The sequence below is a fragment of the Lonchura striata genome, chromosome 4, assembly GCF_046129695.1.
Source record: "Lonchura striata isolate bLonStr1 chromosome 4, bLonStr1.mat, whole genome shotgun sequence".
In the NCBI taxonomy this organism is placed as follows: Eukaryota; Metazoa; Chordata; class Aves; order Passeriformes; family Estrildidae; genus Lonchura; species Lonchura striata.
The window spans coordinates 49208598-49228857 of record NC_134606.1 but is presented as its reverse complement, the minus strand read 5'-3'; the positions used below and the strand labels follow the sequence as shown (position 1 = coordinate 49228857).

Sequence of the window (20260 nt, the reverse complement as noted above, 5' to 3'; positions counted from 1 at the left end):
GTGAGAAGGCAGAGTTTTGACAGTTCTTCTCTGACTAAAAAAGAGAGCATTTGAAATAAAATTGTAATCATTGTAATGATACTCAATACTCGTTGACCTTTTCAAACACTCCAGATAAGGGAAAACACACAGAGGGCTTATTTGTCTTGTGCACTCTACTTGTTGAGTAGAAGTAAAATCTTGCTCATTTTAGTGAAAACCCAACATTCTAACCAGACCTTGGGGGAAGTCTGCAGACATTCAGTAGCCTAGAACACCTGGGTAATACATGGGTTTATTTCTTAGTAAAGAACTGACCTTGAATTGTGAAACAAGTCACTCATCTGTTACAGCAGAAGTCCTCTCCTGTCCAGAGCAAAAGAGAGCAAGAAGCACGTGTGTGTGGTGCCCGCGTGCTTCTGCCCCTGAGACAGCAAGAAAGGGCAGAATGCTTAAGTTCATGCACATTTTTATTGAGTAGTAATATAAAATGCTTCTTTCATTGTTACAAGTGCATGCTTTGATTGCCAACATTTCGAAGTCAAATTACAAAGGCAAGGCTGTAGGCTGTAGTGAATTACTTGGGCACTTATACAATTGTTAAAAAATATCAATGGACTGTTTGTTTTGTTTCCTTTTCTTTTTTAGAATGAACCAGTTGAAACCCGTAACTGATATACAAAGGGAAAAAAGTGAAAAAATTACGCATTTTGTGGCACATAACAAAACAGAACAAAATGACTAAACCATTATGACATTAACAGTTATCATGCATTTAGAATTTCACATGTAACTACAAACTTATTTAAATTTCACAAGGTTTGCTAAACATGCTACCCATCTATATGTGCACTGACAAGCTTATGTTAAAAACTTTAAGAATACTCTCCCCCCTTAGATTTTTCAAAGCTTTTTTTTGATTACAAAATTTCAAAGGCATTAAGCATTTTCTTTTTAGAGAATATAAAGTACGCCAGTATACATACATTTCCAGTATAAGTCAGACCACTAAGCGCATTACAGTCCCATACAGGCCTATACAGCCATTTTTTCTTAAAAAACATGCATAGGCAGATTTTTACAGAATATAGATGCTTTTCACTGCACTTAATATGGTGTTTTGTTCACTATACTTAAAAATGCACCACTCATAAATATTTAAATTTAGCAAGCCACAACCAAGACTTGTTTTACCAAAAAACCCCCAGAAAACCTCCCAAACCAAACCCCCCTAAATATAAACAGCAAAAAAAGATAAATGTTATTATTCCAGTTTTTTTTTTAACAAAGAAAAAGATAATTGCTGCCAAATTAGTAAAGTAAGTGTTATATTTAAAGAAGGGCATTGAAGCACACTAAAGAAACCTGAGGTAAGCATAATCTGTACAAAATTAAACTTCGCTCTCGCTCGCTCTCTCTCACTCTCTCTCTCTTTTTTTTTTGGCATTTTAAACAAATTTCCAACTTTTTTTTTTCTTTTTTTCTCTATATTTTTAAAGAGTGCCTAATTTATTTCATAGCCATTGTCTGACAAGAGTAGCAAAACATTATCAATAAATAGTCCTTATTTAGTTTGTACATTTTGTTAAAAATGTTTCGATGTTGTAGATGTTGAGTGCTGCAACTGTAAACGTACAATAGTTAGTAAGAAATTAAACAAAGTTTTCATGTCCAGTAACATAATAAAAGGCCTTTCAGTAACATTGCTAGACGTTCCCAATGCAGTAGGAAAACATGTTCATTCCCCTAACTTTGCAATATATACCAGCATGAGCTCTCATTTTTCTACAAGCATTTAAAGGCATATCCAAAGGAGGTGTCTCTCCCCCACCCGCCCTCCCACCAAATTAAAGTTGACGATCTCTTTGTTGATGATTTTTGTAAACTGAATCCAACAGCTGGCCCCCAGAGCAAATAAGCTATTATCAGAGGCAAGAACATCCCAGTGCTGACGTGCAGCAACCCCATCGCGCCCTGCAGCTCAACCCCCCTCCTGGACAGTGGTCACTGGATATTGCTGCTATTACTGCCGTTGCTGTCCGTGCCATTAGTCTCTGTGGAGATTGCCTTGTTGATGGAGTTAAGGTTGGCATCAGATGGCACGTCTCTGCGCGGAGGCATTCGCTCATTAATTCGATCTAAGCCTTTGGCCTCTTCGAAGCTAGTGATCTTATGCTGGGGTGAAAATCCTTTGATAGCTAAATAAAGGATTATTGAAAAATAAAATTAGCAAGATAAAACTCTCAGCAGCTTTTCCCCCAATTTAGCAACAAGTGTGAGAGTCCTTCTTTGGGAAGGCAGCAATGAGAACATCTGACACCACCACCAACTCCTTACCACACTCATAAAGAGCTGGGGGCTCACCATCACTGTCCCTTCCAACACAACTATTGTTTTCAACATAATCAACTTCCAGTATTTTGTTGTCTGCTGGGGTTCAGCTTAGAACACCAAGACGCTGACATGAAACTACAGTTTGCACTTTGGAACCATGCTGAGGGCACAGCCGTGAGCTGGTGAGTTGGCATTTGCTTTATCACTTACAGCCTTAAGGACACTATGCCTTGCCCTAATGCTCTTCATCAGGCAAAACTCCCACCTGACTTCCAAAGATCATGCAAGAAGTGCTGACTACTTCCAGATGGCGATGACACGGTGAGGCCACGTTGTGGGATATACATCAAAGCTAGGGAAGATCTGGGGTGACCCTACAACAAGTTGCCTTTTGTTCTCAACACAGGTGAGCTGCTTGTTGATTGCTTGGGGCAATTATCCCCCCTGATACAACCCTGGACTACTAGAAAGCAGCTTGAGTCAAACGGCAGGAACACTGCAACATGGATCAGGGATACTGTCATTTTGGAACACCTATACAGTTTAGCTTAGGAAACACACTGACAAAGGACCAAAGTTCCAGCTGATCCTGAGGAATTATGATCTGCCTTTTAGCAGTGACATTTGTGAGGCCATACTAACCTCTGAAGGAAGCCACAGGCTGAAGAATGTTTTCACAGACTGTGATTTTTATTTTAGTCTCTCTCCAATTGAAGTGCTGCAGATCTTTAGGTTTAAATCAAAAGAGAAAAAAAGCACTGTAGGCAAACAGCAGGTCACAGCCCCGTAGATCAGCCTTCTGTGCGTTTTTTCTCTTATCTGTACCAAATCAATGCACTGCACTTCCGGAACTGGAATTTCTGCTAGGCTTCTATCATAACACACCATAGAGCAGAAATGGTGCCTTAGGACCAGGAAACTGCAAACTCCCAGGGGAGAAAACAGTAGGGGAGTTTCAGGGATCCAATTCAGTATTTGTTCTCCCATTTTCTCTTCTCCTTACCCCCAAGTACTCTCCTTCTTATGTTCAGTCCCAATTCTGGACAAGCTGGTAACTTCTGTTAAAAACACATCCAAAACCCCAGAACATCCCAGGTACCAAGCTACCACTCCTTGTATTTAGTGGGGAGCAAGAAAAGGCATTTTTTCATGCTGGTTGTGCCAACCTTTCCTGTGAAAAATGATAGATCCTGTTTGTCTCAGGATTTAGTTCTTTAGCCAGTTTCACAAATGTTTCATTGGAACTTTGTGAAGTGCATGGTTTTTAACATGTATTATACTTCAACTCAGAAAAACAACAACATAATGGTGATTAGTCAAGTGAGCAGGGACTGAGCAGTGAAAAAAGAACAGATTGTACAGTGAGTTTTCTTAAGGTTTGCCTTTTGGCTTGGCTTTTTTTAAAATTTACCTTCCACCACAAAATGAAAATGTCTAACAAGCACCCATGCCAATCCCTTAAAGCAACAGTTTAATGGATGGCTGCATCGAAGCTGAAGCAGTTGCCGTGTCCTGGAGCTTGCCAGCAGCACAGCCCAGTTGGTGTTACTGGGCCCTGAAGGACAACTGGTGAAACTTCTCCATCAGAAGCTTCAGCTGTGTAGAGCAGTAGTTGTGACTTATGGTGACGGTGTCTAACTAGCAAGGATGGCAAATCAAGAATGAACTTGGAGGGGTGCATGTTGCTGGCACAGGGACACGTTAAGGGATTGTATTTCCAGTAGACACATTATTGTCTGTAACACTAAGGAAGGTGCTCTGCTGTAGTTGCTGATCAGACAACGAATATTAGCAGGTTACATTGAGAGTCTACTAAAACACAACACATAGTCACAGAAAATCACAGAAAACAGCCAAACTGTCAACAAGAATGCACACTGCAGATTAGAGATTGCCAATAGGAATAGATAATTCCAACATAAATAGCAGCTCACTCACTGCTATTTAGAAAGCAGTTGTATTTTCTCTTACTTGTTTGTTCTGTAATTTTATTCACTGCTTTAAAAAATTCAAAAACAAATTCAACTAGCCAAAAGGGCACATCTTAAAGGACAACAGTCACCAGATTTTTTTTTAATTAACTAAAAAAAAAAAATACCCAAAGAAAATTTGAGAGGGGCAAGAACAAAATACAACTGAAGAATTTTGTTTTAAAGGGGAATTCTGGAATTCTGAAAAGTCTTCTTCCGAAACTTTATAATACTGAACATCTACATAATATTGTACATCTACGTTGCAATACACGGTTACTTAGATTTTACCTCAAGTGCTAAAACTTGTTAAGAGTTAAATTAAGAGGTCTGTCAATAAAACACCAGTTTTCAATACTGAACGTTCAGAACTCTTCTAAGGCAGCCAGTCACTTTATATGCAGCTAAAATGGTGCCTGTGTCAATGGTTGCTCCAATGTGTGTAAACTGCCACTACCAAAAGAAGCAGACATCTTGCAGACAAATGTCTCATGTTGTTTTACTTTTAAAGGGAAACAGAAACATGCTGTACTATAACAAATGACCAATAATTTTTTTTTACTAGTGACCTAAAAGAAAGGAAATAAACTGAAGCATAAATAAAGAAAAAGTGGAACAGAAACAACAACAAAAGGAGAGAATATATAAAAAGCTATGTGTTTTCTTTGACCAGAAATTGCTGAGCATAGTTTGAGCCAGCCTCCAAGCGCACAGCTTTTGAGCTATGTGTCACAAAGCATTTACGAGTTGCTGCCAAGTTATGTCCCATGAAATCTGAGTTCCCTGATCTCCTCCTGTGGCATTACTCAGTGCTTAGTTCAACATACAGCAATTCCAACATGTTTGTAACTTAGAGAAAAACCTCAAGAGCAGCAACAGAAAGAAAAACAAAAAAAAACACTTTCCCCTTTAAAGCAATTACATTTTGGTTAATACCGAGCCACAATTGTTAGCCCAACACCCACACAATCTGTACAAGCTACAGCAAAATGAATACACCCAGCAGAGCCCTTATCTGTTGTGGCACCAACAGAAAGGGGACTGGCCAATTTACCTTCATCAGCCTCAATAGCCTCAACAGTAGCTGAAGAGAAGAAAGGGGTAGCAAAACGAATGAGAAAAAATGAGCAGAGGATTTCAACTCTAAGAACAAGTCAGTGAATAGCAAAGGAGCTACAACACTAATGTTACTGTAAGTGCTGGATTTTGGCAAAACAGACACACAAGAGAAATGTTTACACAAAAACAATAATTTGCAGATTGAATTAAGCTAGAGTTTGTTTTGAAGCAGAAGTTTCACAAACTAAAATTTTTAAAGACACATTTAAGAAGTTTTCTTTTGACTCAAAAGAACTGCAAAATGTAAATGTCTTCCATATTGCACATCTGACCTGAAAAGGTCATTATGTAATTGTCCCAGCTCTCAGTAAGAGCAGTTTAACTTGCCCTGTCAAAAGAGAATAAAAAATGGCATAAAGCCATCACACAAAATTCATACAACTTAAAACATCAGCTTGAAAAGTACTGATGCTAGTAGAAGGCAAAGGAATTCCATATACAACTTAACAGAATTATTTTTTCCTCTCTCCTGACTAAAAGAAACATCCCCACAGCATGGGATGCTCAGAAAGCTTTGCCTTTGCTTACAACCTTGCCCAGTCTGCTCCATCTGTAAACTTTATTTTTGCCAATCCAGTCTCTGAAAAACAACATTTTGCTAATATTTTATTTAAATCAATGGATGCAGATCTAAGATTGACTGTTGGACCTCCAAAGTTGCAAATCCTGGTCAGAGAGAGCAGAGCTTATAACTGGGAGATTGTTGCAATATTATGAATAGCATGTTACCACTGTTGTGAAATCATAAATCGTTCATAAACATACTTCCATTTGAATTTTACCCATCTGCTTTGGTATGCATTTTTTTTACACTCAGAGATTTAGAAGCTGATGCAATTCATTAAATGAAATCCAATATAGAAAATATTTTAAAGGAATTTTGATTTTCAAGAATTTCTCTGGTTTAGAGAATACCTTAAGAAATAAAGATTTCAGGAAGTCCTCTCTTCTTTTTTGTCTTGTTTTCTCCTACATAAAACCAATTTTTGTTTGGTTTTTTTTTTCCCCAGCTAGGATGTTAAATATGGATTAAGATATATTCTAAAATATCTATGCTATTATCTTGCTGCATGGGGAAATGAAAGGATTTAACCCTCATGCACCAAGGTAAGCCTATGCTTCTCAAGCAGCAGAGCAAGAGAGATGGCCAAAAAACAAGGAACAAAACCAATGCAAACTTAAAAGGAAACATGATAACTAGGATGAAAAATTAAAATGAATAACCAGATCCAAACCAGCACTGACACATTAGAAAAAATGACGACTAAAATGCATACTTCCACAACAGAACATACTACTCACATTTTCTGTTAATACATATGGCAATATGTGTGCTTAACAGAAACTATATGAACTTCAGAGTATTTGGTGAATGGGATACTATGTGTTAACTAATGCAGAAGCTTGTGTATAGTAATGTTTTACTGAGCCAGAATACTGCAGTATGAGGAGATTTTCCTTTTAGCCATTGTAACAAGAGCATCTGGCAATTTTCTCAAATTCATTTCTATTCCTAATATTTTGCCAGGGCAACAATAGCAGTTTCCTTGGACCAAATTTTCTGACAAATGTAAAACAACTATGTGGAGAAAAGCCTAGCTGAAGATCACAAACCCATGAAGAAAGGCCTCCTGTGAAATCATATTGCAGCATTTCCAAAGCAGAACGTTACTATGTCCATAACACACAAGTCATCAACAAGAAAAAAGGGGAAAAAAGGGGAAAAGGAGGTTTACCACCGTATACCTGAATCTTCTAGATAAAAGAGACAGTAAAGGGAAAAATACAGAGAAAGAATGCTCCAGGAAGGAAACGGGAAAACAAGAGGCTGAGACTGTGTCAAGGTTATAAAGCATTTCTATTTCGTACATCTATTGCCAACAGAACCTCAATAAATGACAGACCTTTATGCATGCCTGCAATATAATCTACAGCAGTACAAACAGAAAAAATTGAGAGCTTCCAGTAATAAATTAAACACTTCGCACTCCTTATTCCAAAAGGAAACAAAGGCAGCCCTACCACAGACTTACCAATTTCTTGTAACAAGAAACCACTTGGTATAAAACTGACAATCTGTATTGTGTTTGTGTACAAGGCAAAGATGGTGTTTGTAAAAGCCTCCCTTCACTTGGGCTAAAATCAGAGTGGAATTGTTCTCATGTTGTCGCCTAGAATTTCTAGGAGAGAAAATCTAATTCTAGACCTATTTTCCATTGGTGGCTCTCTATGAGGAAGAACAAAGCAGATAAAATAAGAGTTTGATTGTCATTAGCTAAGCCAAACCCTTCACTACTCCATGTATCAAGAGTGGCTCTTTAAAAAAAAACCCAAAAGATGCTCTGAACTGTGGAAAGAGTACATTCACATAGAATTCTGAGCTACCATTCCAAATAGTTGATTTTTCAGGGGCTCCCCCCTCCCACCCTTTCTCTGAGAATTGATGGTATGTAGTAAGTCTTGAGATGTGGCCTTACATGAACTGCTCTCAAATGCTCCAGCACAACAAGCTGCCTGTTTTTTTTCTGTTCTTTGTTGTTTTTTTCTGAGACAGCTGTGGTTATTTTCTTAGGTTCTGCAGTTGAAAACGAATTGTTTTTTGTACACAGGACAAGACACACAGGCAAACAGGCTTACCGCTTTGCAGTGTTTGCTTTCCTCCAGAGAGCACACCACTGGGCAGCATTCCTGTTGGAGTCAAGCCTTTCAGCGTCAGCACACTCTCACTCTCTTCTCTGCAAATATTAAAAAAGAAATGAAAAATAAAACCACCATAAGTAAGTAAATGTCTTTTTAAAAAAACACAAGATATGCTTTAGACATCTTAAGCTACACATACAATGATTTTACATGCAATGATTTTGTCATCTCCAATCTCCTTGCCAAGAGAGACTGAATTTGCTGATAACATCAACACCAGTGAAGTCCCCTTCACTGCTGTGTATATGGTTAACCTTTGCATAACACCTTATGCAACTCCTACTGTAGTTAATGATATAACCTGTACCTACAGAACAATACATCTGTCAACTCAAATCTGACAGGAGAAGGACCAGAAGTACCAGACAGTGCCAGCAATGCATGTAGGCATTTTACACTGTGTGATCCAAAATCAACTTGAACTGTTAGTGGGCTCTTGTCTGCACTAGCAGGCAGGTGCATTATTTATTGTTGATCACCAACCACTTAAAGAAAGACAACTAAAAGCCCATTAAAATTAATAAGCACTTCCATCCTTGCTAGTACTGCCCTTAATTGTTTTGTATGCTGGAAATAATATGGATTAAACAAAATTGTTTTAGGAAATCAAAATATGCTTTGCTGGTCTCCAAATACATAGAATTTTAAAATGCGTGGCTAGAAGAATACAGTAGCTCTATCCAGAGAAGTCTTTAAGTAAAGATTTCTACAAGGACTGTAATGCTGTCTGTGATGACATATTTTCTCAGCGGCAAAATTGACCCCAATTCGTTAAGAGAAGCCTATTTTGAAGTGCTTCACTTTGAAGTATATAATGACATTAAGCTGGAGGAAGCAAATACAAAGAAAAAATTTAGTTCCACATTCACTTGAGGATAATGTGGTTTTGTCTACAAAAACTGTCTCTCAGCAATTCTACTACTTACAATTTTCTTTGGACCTACATGCCCTGAATGACTCACGTATTTGAAACAACTCTTGTTTACCTACTACATATACTCTTCAAGTTCTATTTTTAGTTTGAAAATAATTCTGCTTGCACTCACTTTTCATTATGTAATAGTCAAAATCAAATTGTGACCATTTTGCTTGCAAGTTTCCCAAGCAATTAGAACTAACACAAGACCAAAATATTTTCAGAATTAATATAGTATTTTAATCATCAACAGTTACACAGCAAAGCTTTTGCTTTCACTCAGTTATTAAGTGCATTACATATCTTTCTTGTTTTTTTTAATTAAACTGCAATGGTACTTTTAGCTTCACCCTCATGGGTAAAGTTTACTGACTGTATTTTTACTGTCTTTAAACCACATATGCACAAGACAGACATGTGTCACAAATATTGAGATGGTGTTCCTTAATTTCTATTTGATGTCATTTATTTCTATTTCAAAAAAAAAAGGATAATAGACTGATAAGTATTTTATTTACCTCTCTCCAGTCTAAATATACCAAAAGAAAAATCAGACTTGAGAAACAAAGTTGGAGAGAGACAACGACAAGGAATCGTGAAGTCTTCTATTTAGTCAAAGACAATCTTTCTATAATTTCTATTTTCATCAAAGCTCATTTATAACATCTGAAACTCAAAACAATACTATTCTGATATCAATTTTTTTTCCACTAAAATGGCTGTAATTATTTCATTTACATTCAAGTTACATCCTCGAGGAAAGGGACCACTCGAGCCCAAAGAAGAGATGACTAAATTCTTTGCAGATGATCAGATTAGGTGCTAATCATTCAGAAAGATTTCAAGAATTAGTGAAATAAACTTCATAAAACACAATGACTCCAACAGGAACATCAAAGGTTTCCAGAGCAGGCTGGTATATAGACAGATGATAGATTATGGTGCTACTGCAGTCTTCTTAGGGTTACACACAACTACCTGACACTTGTGTCTTACCTGGATTATGCTGGCAGGACACAAAAAATATCCCAGGCTTTTCTACAGAAATAGTGTTTACAAGATTACCTTGTGAAGTTTTTACTGTCTAGCAGCCTGCCACCTAGCTGAGGAGAATCAGCCTTTCTCACAGAAAAAGAGAACAGGTATTCCCAGTGGTGGCTGGGATGAAATGTCATTCATCCCCCTGGAAGATTTGTCACCAAAATCATTGATTACAGGTACCTGTTTATTGCTGAATATGCCTCGGATCACAGTGAGAATGTGCTGTATTTGCTGGTTAAAGCTAATAGAGAACAAATCTACTCTTCATCTTCAGTTTTTCCTGCAAAGCTTTCAGAACCATCAATAATCAAGAGCTGTTAAAGACTGTAGTGGTTTTGCCTGGGGTAGACTTAATATGAGGCTTATACATATCATTGTAGGCAGAGCACATGCAGGAATTATTCTGTATCCCTCTTCCATCCTTGAAACCATTGAAAAGCATATGCCCTACAGATCCCTTTGAAAAAGTCTGACACATGGCTGATGTCAATCATCTATGAGTTGTAAAACCCCAAATATATCAGCTGATTATCCAGTTTCAGATCCTTCTGCTTATCAAAGTTCACAATTCTTGTGAACTAATCCTATTTTTAAAAAGGTAGTTCACAATGGAATACAGTAAATCCAGAAGCTGTGATTCAAGGTTATGGGAGAAAGCCAAATTTCCCAAACTTTGTTTACTCAACTATCATTAGAGAAAAATAGTTGTGCTGTTTTATGAAGGTGGTAGCAGCCACCTCCAGGCTCCCTGCCAGACTTGGTACAGAGAAGCAGGTGGAAACATTTGATTGCTCCCCCATCTGGTTTAGGGAAATGCATAATGCTAAACTATTTTTTATGGGCACTGCTTTGAAGTAGCTCATGCATCACCAGTAAGTCACTTGTAACACTTTGGGATCCCCAGGTACAGTCCTCCATCTAAGTTTGCTATTTAAAGCTATGCTGCTGCACTCTGCAAGGCGTGGGTGAGCTGCTGTGCCCATGCAAACACCTACAGACAACCTGCCCACTGCTGGCATGCTGCATTCAAAGCAAGCAAGTTGGACAGTTTCCACTGAAATTAAATAGTAGATTACTCAAGTAACTATTTTATTTATTCTTCTTACATCAATCATGAAATCATAACAGTAAATGTTTTAGAATGCTCTTGATTTTTCATTAAGCATAATAGCCATCAACTGACTCCAGCAGACCAACATCCAGCTTCCTGAGGACAAAACTGCTTGCTGAAAGGGAGGGAGAACTGTATTTTCTATATTTAGACTTCAGCACAGTACAGCATGTTTTCTCTTCTGCTCAGAGACATCAAATGGAGAGTTCTAAACATTGGGTAGCAATTAGTTACTCATGTTCATGTGTTTGGGGGAGTGCAGCCCAAAGTGCTGTTGCCTGCACAGCCATTTCCTGGATTTCTAGGTAAATGACCCTACCACTTTCATCTTTAGTCATCGTTACTCGTGGCTGTGGCAACATCTGTGGGTGACAAAGTGTGACCGTTGACTTCTTTTTTAATGAGAGGTGATGTATAACATACCCTTTACCCATATTTAATGCTTGCCTCACAGTGGCTAAAAGTTAATTAGTAAAATTGGTCAGTAAAAGTTTTTTAAAAAGGTAATTGGATTTTTTTTTTCTGATTTTTTTGTCTTTTTTTATATTTGGCAAAAGCTCCAAGGAAGACTGTTCAGAGCCAAAATAAATAGCATCATTGTATAAATAAAACAATCTCTAAAAGGTTGCAGTAGAACCCAGTTGGGTGATACACTAAAATAGCAAATTTGCTATTTGATTAACAGTTGAGTGCTCTAATTAACCATTTTAAGATATCATTCAACACGAAAAAAAACCTAAACCAGCATAAAACCTTACCTTAGCACTGAGAAAACTCTAGCCATTTTTCCTATTGCTCGTATCTTGTTCCTTATAACCTCCTTTCGAGCAGCAGCTGTTGCGCCTATGGAAAAGATATTAAAAACTGTTATAGGGATTTGTAAACAATTCATCACTAAATACCCTCAACAATAAATACAAGAAACATCATATTAATGCTACAGTTGGCCAAACTAAGCCACATTTGTAATCAAGACTGAAAACACTTTTTCTCATTCCTAGCTAAAAATTATTCAAAGATAATACAACCTAAGGGCAGAGCCCTGGAAAAGAGCATGAGACAGCAGGGGTTGTGTTGGCTGGCAGTGGCAAAGAGTTCCACAGAGCAACTTCCTTTTAATCACTGCTATGGACTGCTCAAAATTACAATTGCTTTGAAATTTGTGAACTCACACAATACTCTGCCTTAAAAAAAAAAGGCATAGTGTAACATAGACTACAGTTTGGCTGAGTTTGAGGTGTACTTGTTACTTAGATATCATCAAAATCTGTACATGCAAGAGAGAACCACCTGGATGGAAAGAGCAAACAGTATTTATTATAAAGGATCCCCCACATCCCCAAGAAAATCTTCTGTTATACTCAGAAAAAGCAGTTTCATTAATTATCACAATCACAACACATACATCACAAAGATTTCTCCTAAAGGTTTCTGAAGGACAGCTAACCTGCCTGACAACTCCTGCCTGTTCAGACACCACTACACGTCACAGTAAAGCTTCCTTATTTGCTACTCCAGAATTCAAGGGCAAAAATGAAAATTTCTGTTTTCAAATCTTATCAAATTTTTAGAGCCTACCAGGGAAGATAAATCAGCAGAAAAGGACAAAAATGAGGAGGAAAACATTAGTGAAGAATATGCTTGGATGAAACCAGATGAGTGGCAATGGAATCTGAACTGGCTTCAGCATGCAGCAATCCAACACCTCACAACACCACACACCATCTTTCCTGCCCTGAAAAACTCTTATGACAGGAACTCAAGGTCATGGAATTAATGACATCAATGGATTTTTTTCAGGATAGCCAAAGACTAAGGGGAATGATAACTGTGTGTTTATCTGCCAAAAACAGGAAAGGTGATGGTGCACTGGAAAACGTAAAATATTAAATGTTAAATATTAAAACATATAAAGATAAAAAGAGATAAGAACACTTGGGCATAAATACCTAATTCTAGACAATAAAGAATGGGAGAAACAGCTGTAATTCAGCTGTAACTAAATTAATGTAATATACTTTAAACAGCTTAATGAAAAGTTTAAGTAAAACAGAACTGATTCAGCTGGGTTCTCCAGGAACAGAAGGTGGTACCTTTCTGCCTCAGTACTATGATCTCACAGAACTGTACTCTCAAGACAGACAAGACATGGTTTTCAGCCTTTCCCATTCTGAAAACACTTAAACATGATTTGTCTTCGTTTCTTCCCCCTAAGCATCACAATCCCTACTTGCTTATTACAAGTCCACACTGCTCTGGTGTATCTTATAGGAATATTCAAAAAGTTGAACAGCAACTAAGACCACGTCTAGAATATTTGAGAACTGAAAACTGGAACTACAATTTATGACTGAAGTGAAATATAATGTCCTACACTTAAATAAAAAATAAGAATAGGAAAAGAACCCTTCCTTAATCATAAAACACAACAGGCTCAAAGGGAGTATTTTGTATCTCACTGATACACATAAAAGTTATTAAAAATATACTTAAAAGAGTTTGGTCTCCACTGATTTTCCTAATGTAAAAAATCTCTGAAAATTACATATGTTTAGTAAATATTAGTAATAATTTTATTTATCCTCTCAGGCTTTATTAACGAATGCACCTGATATTCACAATGTTTTATTGCTCTGTTAGTTTTGACTGAGTATCACAAACCTCACAGTATGTGGATTTCTTGTAAATCTTAGACTTACATTCCAAGTGTGGCTAGTTCAATATTTTGACATTCACTATTACTGCCAAGCCTGATAAATTACTTGAACTACACTTAAGCACACATCTATGTGAAAGTAAATGGGTCAAAACCTACCAACTGGCTATAGGTAAAAGGGTTAATTTTAGCCCTTGCAAACATTGCCTGATATCCTCTTAAGATTCTACCTTCCTTTCTTAGAACCATAGACTCATTTAGGCTGGAAAATAACTTTAAAAGATCTTCCAGTATCTAAACAAGCCCTTTTTGAATGAAGGAACTTTTAAAAAAAGTTTAAATTTGAAGTGTAAAAAGTATTTAGGGGTAATATAAAAGCTTTGAATCTTACTTCAGTGATTTAACAGGTTCTATCCATTGGATTTTGGATTGGTATCAAAACACATAATTTGGAAGCTGGATATGAAGGATTTATATGAAAGGTAATTTAAATGCTCAGATTAAGAAGAACAACAAGGAAAAAATACTACAAATGCTGACAATACTCTGAGATGTAGGATTGAACAGATTTAAAACAATGCTGAGTAAAAAAGTCAACCCCAAACCTCTCACTGGTATCCTAATGTATATTATGTAGCTAAGCATAAGGAAAATTAATAAAACTTGAGCCTTCCAACTTATTGAATACCTTTCTGCTGTGCATAAATGGGATCTTCTTATGAATTCCAATGAGGGGAAAAGAAAAAGATCAGTGATGTACAGTGATGTAGAATGAAAATAAATAATACAGAACATTTTAAAGCATCAATGGAAATGTAACGTTTAAGTAAAGTCTGAAAAATAGAAAAGAAACAAATTAAGCAGAGAACATCCAAAAGGATAGAAACAGATTGAACATGAGAGGGGGGGAAAGAAAGAAGAACTTTTTCAACTTAAAGCTTTGTTAGTAGGTTTTGCAGGGAATTAACATGCAGGCAGGAGAACAGCAGGGGTGTCACCACCTGTTGAACACAGACTTTCTCCTACATTATTGCTGCTTCTTTGATAAAGCTAATCACTTCTCAAGAACAGCCCCACCCTGGCCACCTGGGGTGTGCCTGCATGATGAGCCTCTTCTGTTAGAAGGGTCAAACCGGCTCCTCCAGTTACCCCACAGAGCAGCTTGCAGTCACAGCCATGGCTGCTGCTCCTGCCAGCACCTGTGCCACCTGCGCTTGTCCAAATGCTCCAGCAGCTCTCCCTCAGCAAATTCAAATGCCACCACTGAGCAAAGTACTGCATTTTAAAATCAGCTCTTTGAGGGCAAGACAAGTGCAGCACTTGGTGCCCAGGCACAACTGCCCTGTGGCACGTGCTCTGGGGACACTGGGCATCTGGGGCATGCTGCTAGGTTGGTCCAGAGGCAGGCTGTCCAGAGCGCACCAATGTGCCGTAATGCAGCTCACGGGAAAAGTGCTTTGGGAAACAACCACAGCTGGCCAAATCAGAGTGAATAATAAATACAAAGATCACATTAAAATGCCACTCTGTCACCAACTCACAGAAATTAAGTATGCACTGTAGCCCAGCCTTGCTGGTTTGGACCAAGAACAAATACAAACCACTGGGAGAACTCCTCCATTTCTCTCCCAGCTAAAAATCAACTCATTGGCAAGCTGAGACAATCTCATCAGGCAGCACCATTAAGATCTCTATCAAGATATTGGTAAGTAACAGACTTAAGGACAAAACCCTTGTTTTTGCTCTATCAGTCTCTGTTGGTTGCTGCTGAGATGGCTCCAGGAAGAGTTTATGTTACTAAGAAGATGTGGCAAATGTCACATACTACTGCTCACAGCAGAACCAGGTTGTGATTGGCAGGAGACATTTGACTTGGGAATTCTCTTTAGGTTGGAACTAGCACTGTACTGGGAAGCTGCTTTCCAACAAAGGAATAAATGCTGTAGGCTAATGGCTCTGGCTCTGACTGTGGCTTTTCTGTGAGAAGGCTGAGAGCTACAATGTTGAAGACAATATTAAAAAAAAAAAAATCCAAATAATTTAGGAGTGTCTTCATGCCAAATCATGGTAAGGATGCATACAAAGCAAGCAGTGCATTTGTGTCAAATTGTTTATTGCATTATTGTACCCTTTTAATTAGCAGTTTAGTTTATTCAATCAAATGCATGAGGCCAGAAATGTTGCTAATTAAAACAAAACAGAACTCTGACTGTATGCTCGCTAGGTAGAAGTATTTGCAGCTCCTGTTGCTAAGTGATATGTTTTATGCACAAACATACAGCACATGAACTAACATTTACCCAATAGATTTTTTTTTTCTGGATCAGATTATATTGCAACCACCACAGCAAACAGGAAAGAGAAAGTACAGCAAGAGGAAACTATCAGAGATAAGGAAACTTGACCTATCATGTTCGCTCATTTTTAAAGTGAGTGTAACCAAAAGGCCAATACAGGCCAGCAGGGACATATGGGATAAAGGGCATTAAGATATTTAGGCTTTTTTCACAGTAAGCTTACACAGAAACCGCCTACAACAAATTGATCAGATCCCCATGATGTGTTTCCTTAATGGGGAAAAAACAGTGAGGGGGCAGGGGAATAAAAAAAGGAAGACATGCTGTTGAGCATCCTGCTCATGGCTAGATGCAACATACATGACTCAGAACTAAAAATAATAAATAAAAAAGGGCTCACAAGAACACCATGCAGTGAAGTCAGGCAATACTTATGGGGCTTTGTTTTGAAGGAAGGAATGAAAGGGGAAGATAGAAGGCAAGAAAATGTAGAAGGTAATGAATGATCAGTGCAAACCATAGTGATGGACCATTCTCACTACATGTGGGAACCCAGGTCAGGGCATGTTCAAACTGCAAGGAGAAAAAGGAAATCAGCAGTGAGCCCTGAAAACTATTAATGATCTAAAAATAGCAATGATTTTTAAAAATCATTCCATAAAACAAAATGCATCTGCTGTTGGAGATATCGGGCATCTTCTATGGGAAATACTGCTAAAAAATATCAGCAGGTAAACAGGACTAGTCTTTCAAGGAAGATGGACAGAAATTACTGAGGAAGAAGGAAGAAGAGTGGAAATATTGAGCCACTACAAGTCTGTCAGGAGACAGTCCTTACAGAAACAGTTTTGATTTAAGCTGGTAGTCATTCTGGTGTGTTTCACTGAGAACACAAATCAAACACAATTTGTACTTCTCTTCCCCAAAAGGCAAGGCTTTCAGGAAAAAAATAAAAAAAAGAAAAATGACAGGGAACTCAACTTGAGAGAAAGAGAATTTTTGTTTACTGTACAGATAAAAAATCAGAACCCAGTAAGAAATCATTACAGATATCAGCTTCTATTTAAATTTAAATCAACCTTAAATTTACTTTTATGTCTGAATCCTTCAGTCTCTTTCGTGTGTATGATCCCCATGAGCCTAACGTGTCCAATGGGCTGTAGGTAAAAGTGTGAGCCCACAGCAAGCTGCAGCACCAGTGCCACAGAGCCCATTTTACAGCTCGAAGGGGACTGATTACCTGGGAAAGCAGACATGAATATATGTCACCTCTGGTTTTGAGCTACACGTGCTAGAGACAACTACATTTTATTATCTATTATCTTCCTTACCATAATGTTTTACACAGAGAAATCATTCATACAAAAAAACCTGAGAGCATATTTAGGTAACTGTGTTAGTGGTACAGTAGTAGGAATGGTTTAGTTATTCCTCAGCTGGAAACTTCCCTGCTGTTAGATATTGTTACACAGTACACACACATGCGAGCCCAGAGGATTCTAGCCTGTCTCCCTGCTTAGACACCTGCACTGCTGCAAACTCCAAGTGTGGAGCAGGGCCATGGCAAAACTCCCAGGGAGGTGGGATGGGGGTTCACTCTCCTCTCAGAACCCCTAGCACCACCCTGGTTCTGATTCTGCTTTGGAAAACATGCCCTTGAACTGTAACCTAGGGATGGAATGATGACACTCCAACGTTTTAGAAAAAGAGTCCAGGCATCGATCTGTCTATGCCCAATGGAAGCTTACAGTACAACTTAAAAAGGAAGTATTAGGCCAAGGCTGAATTCATTTAGAAATCTTTTCCATAAAGTCTTTGCTTTGCAATCAGTGGAATTTCAGCCTGTGCTTAAGAGCTTTCCCGAGCCAAGGATTTTAAGCACATGGTTTGTTGCTACTGTATTTAACTTGACACAGTTTTTACTCATCTTATGCCTCCACACAATTTCACACGCTACTTTAATTACACAGTAGTGACTTATTTAAATTTCATGAGGAAAAAAAAAGGGGGCACAATATTCAAACATGTGTTTTCTTCTCTTCACTGATTACCAGTTTCAATAATTCAGTCTTTGTCCCAAGTCCTGCAAGATAATTGCTCATGTCCACAGTCTGTGGCTGATGCAGAACAGGGAATTCCATTAGGTTTTTCAGAATAAAATCAAAGTACTATCATCTATACCAGTCTTCTCTATCACAAATGAAACATTTTGCAAAACCTATGATCAAGCTTCCTGTTCCACAGGTTAAAAATAAATGCTTTGTAAGAGAATCTTAATTATTAATTACAACTTCATTAAATATTTGTCTTAAAGTTCTCCATTCTCCTAGTTCGTTCATTCATCCTGCCTAAAAACATCCTGAGAATATTCAGTAGTGTTGGATTTTTCCAGGTTCTTATTTTTAAAAATTATTTCTTAGCATTTCTGGCCTTTTCATGGATTCTTTTTGTTATATAGATTATCTGATTACTTTTCATAGATTTTTTTAAAACAATGAGAGCATTCAGAGTAGGAATGCCAGGGATACATGGGATTTTTTTCAGCTTTTCCCAATTGAGAAGGGATATTTTAGACAGCTAATATTTATTCTTGCAGAACCTAACAGAAAATGATGTCTAAGAAAATAAACTGACTTTTAAGAATCTACAAGTTTTAAGATACAAAGTACCATTTACAGTCAAACCAACGGCTACAGGGCAACTAACCATCATATAAACTTCAACCCAAAGGATAACAGAACTGACCATTTCTCGGCAGAAATGCCAGGATAAAAAAAATTCTATCTGTGTTTATATGCTTAATTATAATGCCTTTTAGACACTCAGATGCATCAAAAGAAGTGACTAAAGAAATACCTCAAGTACAAGTCTTTGGAAGTTGCAGCACCTGTATTTTGGGAAGGAGCTCTGCAGGAAGCTTTCTTCATTGCAGGAAGAATATTTAATTGACATAATTAAACTCACGATGAGAATGCCCATCATCTTTTGCTTGAAATCATCTGACCCCTTCATGACAACACAACACAGATTTTGTGGAGGGAAATGCAGGTTTTTTAACCAGAAGACTGGGATAAAGAAAAGATTTAGAACAGGGCAGATCCATTAATTCTTTCTGAAGCATAACAGAAGCAAATCCCTTGGAGTCTAGCACAATAGTTGCTTTCAGTGGCATAGAACTCAACTGGGACTCAGAAAATTATTTCACGGTTAGTAAATAAATTTTTAAAGTAATTCCAAGGCAAACAATCTCAACCAAAGACAGAGGTTCTTACCATCAAATCCATCTTCCTCTGTTCCCAGCTCATCATCTGAGCAGATGTTCAGCACGTTTACCAACATCTCTGTCACTAAAATGGAAAACAAGTGCAAAATATTGATATTAAGCTTCCCTGGTCTGAGAGAGAGCCAGCTCCAGCTGTAGTAGTGTGAACAAAAATTCAGCACAATAATAACACCCACTTTTTAAACATCAGGACCTGCAGCATTAGAAGCTGAAAGTGTCTTATGTAGCTAATAAAAAGTACAAGTTTGCACAATTTTTTTTCCAAAGACAATGAACAAAACAGACTTAAAAAAAAAATCTTCTAATGATCTCTCTTTTTGCAGCTGTCAGTGATGTAGGTAACATTTGTTTTCTCCCCCTCAACACATTTTTGCCTTTCACTCAACTTGGATAACCAAGTGACACCTTTTCTCTTGCTCCTAATGGGAACATTCCAGTGGAAAAAGGTGTAACAAGAGGGATCATAGAGTATTTCTTTATTTTTCTAGGTTTTGGACACTAGTTCCAGTTCATTAAAACATTAATCTTTGTAAGATGTCCTCAGTGTCCCTTGAATTCCAGTACAAATAGACCAGAAGAGGTAGAACTATTCTATATTCAACAGATAAATTATTATTGGAGAATTTAGACCATATTCAGCTTGCTTACTTTTTTACTTGAGCATGAAAAGATCAGCCACAGGCTGTTCTTACCCTGGTCTCATTTCTTTCCAGAGGGACAACTGTGAGACACTAACCAGAGAGCACAGAGTTAAGAGCAGTGAAAAAAACCAATCACAGCTAAAATCAAAACCAAGAAAATGCAACTTGGAGAACAAAAAGGCCAACGTTATGAAGTAAAATATGAAGCAATTA

General features: G+C 37.7%; 1 protein-coding gene across 2 annotated transcripts in view; it reads right to left on the bottom strand.

Moving 5' to 3' along the window:
- Positions 1–436: 436 nt before the first annotated feature.
- The window catches only part of PPP3CA (protein phosphatase 3 catalytic subunit alpha), a 170172-nt gene continuing 150348 nt past the window's right edge, over positions 437–20260 (bottom strand). Inside the window, exons 10-14 of one of the 2 annotated variants that reach the window (XM_021531440.3) lie at positions 19396–19470; positions 11929–12013; positions 8040–8137; positions 5338–5367; positions 437–2177 (exon numbers count right to left, since the gene is read on the bottom strand). In XM_021531440.3, the coding sequence (XP_021387115.1) occupies positions 1984–2177; positions 5338–5367; positions 8040–8137; positions 11929–12013; positions 19396–19470 (482 nt within the window). In that variant the 3' untranslated portion in view covers positions 437–1983. The remainder of the gene's footprint in view (positions 2178–5337; positions 5368–8039; positions 8138–11928; positions 12014–19395; positions 19471–20260) is intronic. The other variant, XM_021531441.3, reaches the window with a different exon arrangement.